Here is an 11925-nt window from a genome sequence, read left to right on the forward strand (position 1 = left end):
ATTATTTATATTTTTTAGAAGCTAACAATATTTTAGTTAAAAAAATAAAAATAAAAAACATTTTTAATACTTAAAAAATATTTTTTAAATAATCTATCCAAATATAAAACAATTTGTGTCTATTAATTTTTTAAAAAAAAATTAAAAAATAAATATTTTTTTTAAAAGTCAATCTTTTCATAATAATTTTTGGTGAATATAAATAAAAGAATAATAAGATAATTAATTTTTGAATTTATAAATTGTCAAAAAAATAATTTTTGAGAAAAAAATATGATAAATTTTTTAAAAAATAAAGTATCAATTAAGTTTTAAAAAATTAAAATGTTGGACTTATAATTTTTCAAATAATTACAATATTCACACAACTGATAAATCCGTGTTGTAATTTTTCATTTCCTCCAGTACTTACAGTAATTTGTATTGTATTATTAGTCAAATATAAGGTCCCAAATACAAATAAATAAAGAAATCAAAAATTAAATTACCACCTCACCTATTATCATTGTTCTGCTATGCGTTTAAGCTTCACAATAACACATTTTCTTCTTCCTCTTATTCTTCGTATTTTCCATTGGTGGAGTTAAGTGGTGCACTAGCAGAGGCACCTTCAGACAGAGAGAGAGATTCGCATAGCTGAATCTTCCAGATCTTGCAGATTCATCTTCTGCTCCTCCCATGGCTCAGCCGCTAGTGAAGAAAGACGATGACCGCGACGACGAAGGTCATTCATTTTCTCGCTTGCTTATCTCTATCTTAATTCGATCTGTTATCTACGTGCTTCTGCTTCGCAAATTCCTAGTTTCTTTACCTCTCTATACTGCTACTGCTTGATCGCTAAGTTTCGCTTCCAGATCCAATGCTTAATTCCCGTTTCCCATTCTAGATGCGATAGGATTTGCTTAGATCGTTCGGTTAGTGTGCTGTTGAACCTCTCGCGTGTTGATCTGGTTCCATTCAACATCGTTTTAACAAACTTGAGTTGATCTAGGAACGTAATTTGCAATGCGCATCGTTAGTTCTGCGCAATGGATTGTTTAGAAGTAGGAATGCTTATCCTGCTGAGTTGATAGATATTCTAGATAGATTTCTCCATAACTCCATTTTGCATTTTTAGTGCCAAATAACGGTGGTATATTTTGATGAATTGGACTATGCTATCATGAATGTAAGGTATATTGGTATTGATATATTTTTTTTACTCTGGTTATTTTAACAGCCGAGTATTCTCCCTTCTTGGGAATTGAAAAGGGGGCCGTCCTTCAGGAGGCCAGAGTCTTTAATGATCCACAACTAGATGCTAGGAGATGTTCACAGGTTTCTATTTATTTCTTTATTTATTTATCTGCAGCTGTATAATTTATATTGTTTCCCTTGAGTTATTCAGCAGTTGAATTTTGACGTTGTTTTATGTTGTACATTTTCAAGGTTATCACAAAACTGTTATACCTACTGAATCAGGGAGATACATTTACAAAGGTAAACAGTTTCACCTGAGCCTTTTAATTTGTTTATTTTATGGAGTTATCTTGAATATATATTAAAGATCCTTGCTTATTTATAGAGTCCTTGTTAGCCCCTTTGCATAATTTGTTCTTGCTGCAATTGCATAGATTGAAGCCACAGAAGTTTTCTTTGCCGTGACTAAGCTCTTCCAGTCTCGAGATCTTGGGCTAAGGAGAATGGTCTACCTCATAATAAAGGAACTTTCACCGTCTTCAGACGAGGTTACAAATTCTCATCCAAACTTTATTACTAGTCAGATATAAATATTGGTATTACAAATTTAGTTTCTGACTCTTCTATTACCATTTTTATTCCCCCCCCCCCCCCTCTTTCTTTTTTTGTTCCAAAGGTTATCATTGTCACAAGCTCTCTCATGAAGGACATGAATAGTAAGACTGATATGTATAGGGCAAATGCCATTCGTGTGCTTTGTCGTATCACGGATGGAACTCTCCTCACCCAAATTGAGCGGTATTTGAAACAAGCAATTGTAGATAAGAATCCTGTTGTTGCAAGTGCGGCCCTAGTTAGTGGTATTCATCTACTCCAGGTATTACTAAATTTTATTTGTTTTCTTATTCTGCATATTCGATTACATTGCTTGCTTATCTCATGTCACTCCTTTCAGACAAATCCCGAGATTGTAAAAAGGTGGAGCAATGAGGTTCAGGAAGCTGTTCAATCAAGAGCACCTCTTGTACAGTTTCATGCACTGGCTTTGTTACATCAGGTATACTGCACAAATGGTTTGATAATATACAGGCGGCTCTAGGTGTTTCAAAATAAATTATACTAAATAATAATGTGTCATCATTAATAACAATGTTGTAAGTCAATGCAAATTCTGTTGTTCATTTCTGTTCCTCTAAAGTTCTATATAAATATCCACATAACCTGATCTGGTTTACCTTCTCAAGATACTAGTTTTATTATTACATTGTTACATAGTAATCTACTAAGCATTATAAACAGAGTTAGTGACATGTGGTGGCTTATGCCATTGCAGATACGGCAGAATGATCGACTAGCTGTTAGCAAGCTGGTTACCAGCTTGACAAGGGGAACTGTTCGCTCGCCTTTGGCTCAATGCCTTTTGATCCGTTATACTAGTCAGGTGTGCTTTCTTTTTCATGGGTAGCTATCACTGTCTTGATATTTATTTGCATGCAATTCATTTAGCATAGTCTTTGCAGGTTATCCGTGAGTCAGGAAATAATACACAACCAGGGGACCGCCCTTTCTATGATTATCTTGAGAGTTGCCTACGTCACAAGTCAGAGATGGTTATTTTTGAAGCTGCCAGAGCAATTACAGAGCTCAATGGTGTAACAAGTCGAGAATTAACACCTGCAATTACTGTTCTTCAACTCTTCTTGAGTTCTTCTAAGCCAGTTTTGAGATTTGCAGCTGTCCGCACTTTGAACAAGGTCTACCTTCTTTAATTGTTTGAATTTCATAAGACATGCTTGTTATGCTTGTTGATTTTGAGAAAGGTTGCATGACAACCCTTGTCCCCCTTAAGGAAGCATTTTTTCTGTTACATTTTGAGGAGAGTTGGTTGATTTTTCTTTCTTTATTTTTTTGTTAATAGAAAGATCTTCTGAGTTTCATAAATTTTCTCTTACAGCGAATGCATCTCAGGATTTAAAATTGATCATTACTTTTATTTATAACTAATGAGTATTGCTTTGAACTTTGCAGGTTGCAATGACACATCCAATGGCTGTAACTAACTGCAACATTGACATGGAAAGTTTAATTTCTGACCAGAACAGAAGCATTGCTACACTTGCTATTACCACTCTTTTAAAGACAGGAAATGAATCAAGTGTAGACCGTCTTATGAAGCAGATTACAAATTTCATGTCTGATATTGCTGATGAATTCAAAATTGTTGTTGTAGAAGCAATAAGATCATTGTGCTTGAAGTTCCCTTTAAAATATAGATCTCTGTGAGTATATGCGTCACTCTATTGGTCTCTTTTCACGGATGTTACATCTTTCTTATGAATATCTTTCTAGATAAGTGGTCTAAGTTACCAGGTTCTGTTATGTTATTATTCAGGATGAACTTCCTAAGTAACATTCTCAGAGAAGAAGGTGGTTTTGATTACAAGAAAGCAATTGTAGATTCAATTGTGATTCTGATTCGAGATATCCCTGATGCTAAGGAAAGTGGGTTGCTCCATCTTTGTGAGTTCATTGAAGATTGTGAATTCACTTATTTATCCACACAGGTATTATCTCTTGTTTTGTGCTTTGTTCTTTACCATTTGGTTTTGGAATTTTATCATTTGGCATCAGTCATTTTTCTGTTGTACCCTAGATACTACACTTCTTGGGAGTTGAAGGTCCAAAGACATCAGACCCCAGCAAATATATTCGTTATATTTATAACAGAGTACATCTTGAGAATGCAACTGTTAGGGCCAGTGCTGTGAGCACACTGGCAAAGTTTGGGGCTGCAGTTGATGAATTGAAGGTGCTACTTGGCTCTGTTTATTAATTATTTTTTCTAGTTGATGGTATTTCTCTAGGATTTTACTTTTAATTTTTTTATGTGATAATTGGTATTAACTCACTTTAAAACCTCATATATGCCCTTTTCAGCCTCGCATATTTGTTCTGCTAAGGAGGTGTGTTTTTGACAGTGATGATGAGGTAAGTTTTCTTTTGGGGCATTTTATAATACGTGAATAAACATGTTTTGGAGAATATAATTGTGAAAAATATGAACAATTGATTTGCCTATTGATATTGACAGTAGAAGATTCATATACAAAAATGTAAAAGACTAGTCAGAACTCAGAAATTACAATAACTGAGAGTGATACTTTTCTAGGTGTGCATCGTTTCTATAAAGCCAGTTACTAGGTTTGCATAGTTTCTATGTAGACCATGTTTCTTTCCAATATTTCCCATCAAGCTGGAGCATATAAGTTAAATGCTCCAAGTTTGCTACAAAAATACTAAATCTGAGGTCCTCTGAGAGGTTTCGTGAAGATATTGGCTACTAGTTGTTCCCTGGAGCTTACTGATTCAGTCACTACTTTTGTGTGGACTTTCTCTCGAACAAAATGACAACCAACTTCAATGTGTTTTGTTCTTCCCGGAAATACTGGATTAGAATCTATATGAAGAGTTGTCTAATTATCATAATATAATTTTGTTTCTTTGAAGTCACCAAATCTCAAGTCTTGAAGGTGTTTGATCCAAATGAGCTCACAAGCCATAGCACGGTATTCTGCTTCAATACTAGAATGAGCTAAAATATTTTACCTTTTACTTTTCCAAGAAAAAAACACAATAACTTTAGTAGATCGTCTATCAATAGGACAATCTGCCCAATCTGCATCGCTGAAGCCAATAGTCTGAGAACTCCCTCTGTCTTCCTAAAGTATCCCCCGTCCAGTAGATCCTTTAATATATCTCAATATTTGCATTATTGCATTCCATTTATTTGAGCAAGGAGATTGCAAAAATTGACTTACTACTCTAACTGTAAAACAAATATCAGGTATAATAATAATGAGATAGAGGAGGTTTCCACCTAGTCTTCTGTACTTTTCAGGACCTGAAACTAGCTCCCATTGATTAGGTAATAACTTGAGATTCAGATCCATACGGTCATCAGTTGGTCACAATTTATCATCCCATTTTCCTTCAGTATATCTAGAGCATACTTCTTTAGAGAGATAACAATACCTATGCTTGATTGAGCAACTTCAATTCAAAGAAAGTATTCTAACTTTCCTAAATCAATGACTAGATAAATGTTCTCTTATTGGATTAATCCTCTCATGAAGTGACATTGAAGAATATGATTGTGAAAAATATGGACAACTGACTTGTTTATTGATATACAAAAATATAAAAGGCTATTGTAAAACGTTATAATAAATTAGAGTGATAATTTTCTAGGAGTGCTTAGTTTCTATGCAACTAGTTACTAGGTTTGCCTAGTTTCTATGTTGTCATTAGTCAATGTTTCTACCGACAACAATTACATGGTTTATGATATCAGCAGATTTTCTGCCCTAGAGGTATGTGAACTGCTGCCGTCTTTGATTTTTTGTTGAACATTTTCATTTCTATGCAGGTCCGTGATAGGGCAACACTTTATCTGAACACACTTGGAGGTGATGGTTCAGTTGTTGAGACAGATAAAGATGTGAAGGACTTCCTGTTTGGGTCATTTGATATTCCACTTGTCAATTTTGAGACTAGTTTGAAAAATTATGTAAGTGCTTTCCATTTTTCTTGCTCTTCATTTGTTAAGGATATACCTCATGTTCTGTATGTGAATGCAGGAGCCTTCTGAAGAGCCTTTTGATATTAACTCAGTACCCAAGGAGGTGAAGTCTGCACCTCTTGCAGAGAAGAAAGCAGCGGGTAAAAAGCCAACTGGTTTGGGTGCTCCTCCTAGTGGGCCTCCATCTACTGCAGATGCATATGAAAGGATGCTTTTGTCCATTCCTGAATTTGCAAACTTTGGAAAGCTATTCAAGGTTCTTTCACCCAAAATTTTCAGAATGTTTTAGTTCTGTAATTTTCTTTGGATGTCTTAATGTCTAGATATCTAATTTGATATGTATGCTGACATCATGTCTTTCCAGTCCTCAGCACCAGTGGAGCTTACTGAAGCAGAGACAGAATATGCTGTTAATGTTGTTAAACACATATTTGACAGGCATATTGTGTTTCAGTACAACTGCACAAACACAATACCAGAACAGTTATTGGAAGATGTAATGACCAATATTAGATACTGTACATTTTTATTCTACAGTTAACTCTGGTTCAATTATATTTGATCTTTTCCACCCAATACCAGGTTATTGTAATTGTGGATGCTTCAGAAGCAGAAGAATTTTCCGAGGTGTTCTCCAAGCCTCTCAGGTCTCTTCCTTATGATTCACCTGGGCAGACTTTTGTGGCATTTGAGAAGCCTGAGGGATTGCCAACAGTTGGAAAATTTTCTAACATTCTGAAATTTTTTGTTAAAGAGGTACGTTTCCCTTTTATTCTTCTAAGCTCTTGGTTCTCTACTTCTCTTTGTCCCAGTCTCCCAATATGTATGATGATGTGTATGTTTCATGCCTAGAACTTGTATACTTTTTTGACACCAAGAACTTTTTAGAAAATAAAACCTACAATATTTTTGTGCAAGGAACATACTAGACAACAAGTATTTTTGTCAGAATTTTATTTGTAGAATGATGTTACAATGCCAGTAACCCTCGCATAAATAACTGGGTCTGTCTTTCCACTTTATTTCATCCAACTATCACCATGTTTTGTGTAAAAAAAAATTGGTTGCATTTTGTGGTTGTGGAAACTTCATCACTACTACATAATTTTGATCAGGTTGACCCATCCACTGGTGAGGCTGAAGAAGATGGAGTTGAAGATGAATACCAGCTGGAGGAACTGGATGTTGTTGCAGCAGATTACATATTGAAAGTTGGTGTCTCTAATTTCAGGAATGCATGGGAAAGTATGGGAGCTGATTGTGAACGAGTAGATGAATATGGTCTTGGCCCAAGGGAGAGTCTGGCCGAAGCTGTAAATACAGTCATCAATCTTCTTGGCATGCAGCCTTGTGAGGTAAGCTGTCAATGTCAATTACTGCATTGGTAGATGTTTTTTGTTTAGAGATCTGTTTTTTTGGTATGGTTACAAGCCATTTGTACATTGCTTGGTGCTATACATGATAATCTTCTACTCCCTAGGTTTTCTGAGTTATAGATATATCTCGTATATATAGATTCAAATATGGTGACCCATATGATGATATAAAAGACTTTCTTGCTCTGATTCACCTTTTCCTTTGAAAGAATGGGAAGTTGAAGTTTGTTAGGAAAAAGTTGAGTTTCTTTTATATTTAATATCTGCTTACGGTTTATTTACTGGTATAGTGTTATTTTCTTCAGAAAAGTGGTGTCTTATTAACTTTCATCTTGTCCACTTTGCAGGGCACGGAGGTTGTCCCACCCAATTCAAGGTCACACACATGTTTGCTGTCAGGGGTATACATAGGGAACATTAAAGTGCTTGTACGGTTGTCCTTTGGACTCGATGGTCCTAAGGATGTGGCGATGAAACTGGCTGTCAGATCTGAGGATGAAGCCGTGAGTGATGCCATTCACGAGATCGTGGCTAGCGGCTAGTTCACTAAGTCAAGAAATGTTGACTCAACTCGGCCTTTCTTTTTGTTAAGGAAAATGGAGTTAAATAGCAAATAGATAGACGTGTGTAAAGAATTGCAGAACTGTACGCTTTGGACGCATTTGCAATTTATGTCACTTACTGCAGGCTTGTTAGACTAGCAATCATACTCGGAAGTCGTGATTATTTTACTTTTAATCTTCTATACATCATTTTCTTTGTAGCAAATGTATTATGAATTTTGCGGATTCGCCATAATGTTTGTTTCGTCAATGAATTTGACATTTTGTTCAATCGCAATGTCTACTGCGAAAGGCTCAAAGGCATTCTCTCTTATTTAGGTTTGAAATATATCGTTTACACATCATTATCGGGAAGTTTTGGTTCAGTCAGTTTACTTCAAAACACTAAAATGAAATGAAAACAAAGCTGTTTCATCCAATCTTGATATTTGTCTCGCACAATAGCCGCATTCACTTAGTTAAAATAGTACGCATGACTACCTGAGCATTCTAAAATTGGAAAAATACTCTAATTTTTTGAACACCAAAAGAAAGATAAGATGGTCAGCACAACAAATTTGATTTTAATATTTTTATACAATTCTACATAGTATTGCATGCTACATTGACATTGGAGAGGCAAGCAATCAAAGTCCATTATGGTTTACACACATTGACAAATGGACACAAGGGTAAATGATCAGTCGCCCTAGTTCCAATGCAAAAAGGTTATAACCTTCGCATTCCACACTGTTCTTCTCCTACAATGGAGAAACACTTGCACGCTTCTGAAACATTTAATGAATGCTCCAGGAACATTCACATCCACCAATAATGCTTTCATATCAATGGACCTAACAAGGGAACTCAATAAGTCTTTGCCCCACCTTCAATGGCTCAGACCATCCTCCTATGCCCTCCAAATGCCCATATCTGCTAAGACAGCAAAGTTGTTAGCACACAAGATCTACAAGTGAAAAAAGCATACTAGATTCAGTTGCATGACTGTTTTCATCCTATAATATCTATTGACTATTGGAAACTCAAGTCAAGCACACATATAACCTAATTTCATAACTGGTAACCCAACTTTGTAGCATCTTACTCTCTTTTTATCAATGTATCTAGATACAATTATCATCCTAGATAAAAAAGAATAGAGGGGGTATTTGATAAGGCCAAAATGCAATGATCACCTTTAGGTTTGTGTCCCAACTTCCTGTACACAAGGCACTTCCATCAGCTGCCAGACCTAAACAGCTGATCCTGCCCTCATGAGAGTCTTGAAGAGACCCTAAATTCAACACCACCTGCAAAGGAACAAATAATCAAGCATATGTTACAAAATTTAACAAGGTTTCAAATTACATTACATTAAGGCACAAAGTGAGTACCTTTGCCAACAAAGTGTCCCAGACATAGCAATCTCCATTTGTGTATCCAGCAAAAAGGAGTCTTCCTGATATGGAGAATGCAATGGAGGTCACGGGTGGAATGTCATTGTCACTGTGCTTCTGACAATATACTTGAAGTTGATGTCCAGTCCGAATGTCAAACAATCTGCATGTTCCATCATCTGAGCCAGTACCAAATCTATTTCCATCTGGAAAGAACTTGACTGAATTAACATCTCCTTCATGCCCATGGAATGTCCGAACTGCTCGACTTGCCACACGAGTATCCCATAATCGAGCAGTGGCATCACATGAACCAGATGCAAATATTCTTGAGTTGGAGCCGTTAATGGAGATGCTGAGGCAGGACAAAGTAACAGCATATTCCTAAGATATGATTGCATAATAACATATATCTAGCCACCATATTGATCACCATCAAAATTTCAAAATCTTATCAATGGAAGTGCAGAAGAAAAAAATTATTCAAATTATATAGATACTTCATCTTATGAAGCTAAAGTGGCCAGATTATTCTTTCCTCCCCCAACAAGTTAAAAACAACAATTGTACATCGATAGTGTGTTACTCTCCTCACCCTAATATCTACCATTCATAAAATGCCAAAAAATAAGATTTCCAAAGTAGTATCATGCCTAACAAGTTCTTTGACTAAAAGATTATCTGACAAGTGTCCTGTGGTTAAAGGGAAGAGAACATTCAATATTTTGGTTTTAATTCAAAGCATTGGACACTTAAAGCAATCATTTAACTCTGCCGCACCCTAAAACAAATATGCTCTTCCCTTTTCTCAAATTTAAAGATGAATGGCATGGGAATAATATTTGACTATGAAACATCCATGATAAATTGAATCAAGTAAACTCAGCACTGTTTTGAAGTTGATGCAATGTTTTCCAAAAAGAGATGGAAGTTATTTGTATGTCTGTGTAATGAAAACGGAAAAAGGTATGGTAAATGCAAAGTACAGTGACCGGGATAATAATATACTCCATACTCCGAAAAACAAATATCGACACAAATAGTAAAATTAGTTTCAGCAAATCACCAAACATACCTAAGTACATCTGCAGTATGTCCAGACTGAAATTCACCTCCGAAGACAGAGGTTTTAAGGCCAGTAGTAATATCCCATAGAACACAAGTCTGATCACCAGAACCAGTAATTAAGTGAGTGTCTTCATCTGGAACATATTGACAAGATGAAATGTAACCCTTGTGTCCGCTAAGCATCCGGGAAACAGGTAGATTCCCATCCTTGTCAGTGGCGGAATTCAGATTGAAAATAGAGCAAACACTATCAAGACCACCGCATGCAACCGACTGACCAGTTGGTGAGAAAGCAGTTGTCATGACCCATGCACAAGGAAGCTTTATGGCATGGATTTTCTGCCTTGTTAGAGCATTCCACACGATTAATCGGCCATCTTGGGATGCACTAACAATCCGATTCCTCTCAGACGTCCAATCTAATGAATACACCTATAACATTTGAATGAAAATGAATTTATCTAATTCTTCAAGTTTCATGTTCAGTAAGCTCTACTCTAAATTTTGTCAATATAACTGAACAATGAAGCAGAGAAGGAAGAAGTAAACAACTCTTTTGATCAAGCTTAATTTCTTAAACAAATTTGTTAATGCAGCTAAGCTATATAAATAGAAGAATCTCCACTCTACAGCTTCAACTTTCAAGGTATAATCTTTTCCATAATTCTTTAAGTCTCAACATACTAACGCTTGATATGATAAGGCAATTCCATAATCATTTACAACAAATGTGTTCTTGAGACCGAAAAGTCAAACCCAAGCTTACTGAAGCAAAAGAACAAGCAAATAATGCATAAAGAAGAGGAAGAAAAAGGGTACCTTTCCTGTATGTCCCTGCAAAGTTCTACAGCAAACCAGATCGGTGGGGCCAAAAGTCACAGGACTCTTGCCCTGAGACCTCGCATACCCAGCAACTGAAATCAACAAAACAAAAATAGTTCAAACAATGAGTTCAGTAGATCTAAACCCAATTCCGCAGTATAGAGTAAAAAAAAAAAAAAGAAATTGTTTTTGGGTTTACGATCAGTATCAAGCAAAGAACGGCGTGTGTGGTTTAAACGTTGTTTGAGATTGTTGAGTGTGTCAGTGGCAGCTAAGTGACGCTCCTTGAGCTCAGCAACGGACATTTTGGGTTGAGAAAGGGACATATGAATATGAATGTGATTTTTCACAGCGCAATACAAGTTCAGTTTGCTAACAATGAATGCAAGTTAGGAAATTTATGTGGATCGAATGATGGGTTCTTCTTCTTCAGTAGAAAATCGGAAGAAGTCAAGAAGAAGAAGAAGCAGCAGCAAGGTGTAGTACCTGAGCTGAACTGGAAGTGGCAATTTTTTTTTTTCTGAAATAGTTAAAATCAGATTTTTTTAAAAAATTTAAAAACACCAACATTTTTACTAAAAAAAGAATTAGAGAAAAGGACAAATAGGTTCCTGACCTTTTGTCTCCCGCGGACATTTTTGTCCTTGACCATTGAAAAATATTTTTAAGTCCTTGACTTTCACAAAATTTGGACGGATTCGTCCTGACGGAGATATTTGGACAAATTAGTCCCTGACGGAGGCATTTGGACGGAGGGACTGATCTGTCCAAGTTTTGTGAAGGTCATAGACTTAAAAGTATTTTTCAATGGTCAGAGACGAAAATGTCCATGGGACAAAAAGTTAGGGACCTATTTGTCCTTTTCTCAAAAAATTAAATGCTATTAGTTCTAGAACTTTTTAATTTTAATATGGAGAGATGACTAGTATATAATAGAATTATGGAGGTATATGGTGTTTCAC

General features: G+C 35.8%; 2 protein-coding genes across 2 annotated transcripts; one reads left to right on the top strand and one right to left on the bottom strand.

The window, feature by feature from the left end:
* Positions 1 to 461: 461 nt before the first annotated feature.
* LOC112736875 (coatomer subunit gamma-2) lies at positions 462 to 7968 on the top strand. The gene is made up of 18 exons (XM_025786521.2): positions 462 to 724; positions 1220 to 1317; positions 1429 to 1479; positions 1614 to 1727; positions 1856 to 2056; positions 2135 to 2236; positions 2513 to 2620; positions 2700 to 2933; positions 3208 to 3458; positions 3572 to 3743; positions 3833 to 3988; positions 4117 to 4167; positions 5606 to 5746; positions 5817 to 6014; positions 6123 to 6254; positions 6341 to 6514; positions 6874 to 7113; positions 7482 to 7968. The coding sequence occupies exons 1-18, from the start codon at positions 679 to 681 to the stop codon at positions 7674 to 7676; spliced, it is 2664 nt and encodes an 887-aa protein (XP_025642306.1). The 5' UTR covers positions 462 to 678; the 3' UTR covers positions 7677 to 7968.
* Positions 7969 to 8237: 269 nt separating this feature from the next.
* On the bottom strand, positions 8238 to 11509 carry LOC112736878 (guanine nucleotide-binding protein subunit beta). Its single transcript, XM_025786525.3, has 6 exons — positions 11163 to 11509; positions 10961 to 11055; positions 10149 to 10573; positions 9071 to 9428; positions 8873 to 8986; positions 8238 to 8609 (listed from the first exon to the last, which is right to left on the bottom strand). Exons 1-6 carry the CDS (start codon positions 11287 to 11289, stop codon positions 8574 to 8576), a joined length of 1155 nt encoding a protein of 384 aa, XP_025642310.1. The 5' UTR covers positions 11290 to 11509; the 3' UTR covers positions 8238 to 8573.
* Positions 11510 to 11925: the final 416 nt, after the last annotated feature.

Source organism: Arachis hypogaea, chromosome 13, assembly GCF_003086295.3.
Source record: "Arachis hypogaea cultivar Tifrunner chromosome 13, arahy.Tifrunner.gnm2.J5K5, whole genome shotgun sequence".
In the NCBI taxonomy this organism is placed as follows: domain Eukaryota; kingdom Viridiplantae; phylum Streptophyta; class Magnoliopsida; order Fabales; family Fabaceae; genus Arachis; species Arachis hypogaea.

Coding starts and splice junctions, on each gene's coding strand:
- LOC112736875 (XM_025786521.2), top strand. CDS start 679: ATGGCTCAGCCGCTAGTGAAGAAAGACGATGACCGCGACGACGAAG. Junction 725..1,219: donor CGATGACCGCGACGACGAAG/GTCATTCATTTT, acceptor TTATTTTAACAG/CCGAGTATTCTCCCTTCTTG. Junction 4,168..5,605: donor TTTTTGACAGTGATGATGAG/GTAAGTTTTCTT, acceptor ATTTCTATGCAG/GTCCGTGATAGGGCAACACT.
- LOC112736878 (XM_025786525.3), bottom strand. CDS start 11,289: ATGTCCCTTTCTCAACCCAAAATGTCCGTTGCTGAGCTCAAGGAGCGT. Junction 11,056..11,162: donor TTCTTTGCTTGATACTGATC/GTAAACCCAAAA, acceptor TGTTGATTTCAG/TTGCTGGGTATGCGAGGTCT. Junction 10,574..10,960: donor TGCAGGGACATACAGGAAAG/GTACCCTTTTTC, acceptor CAAATGTTATAG/GTGTATTCATTAGATTGGAC.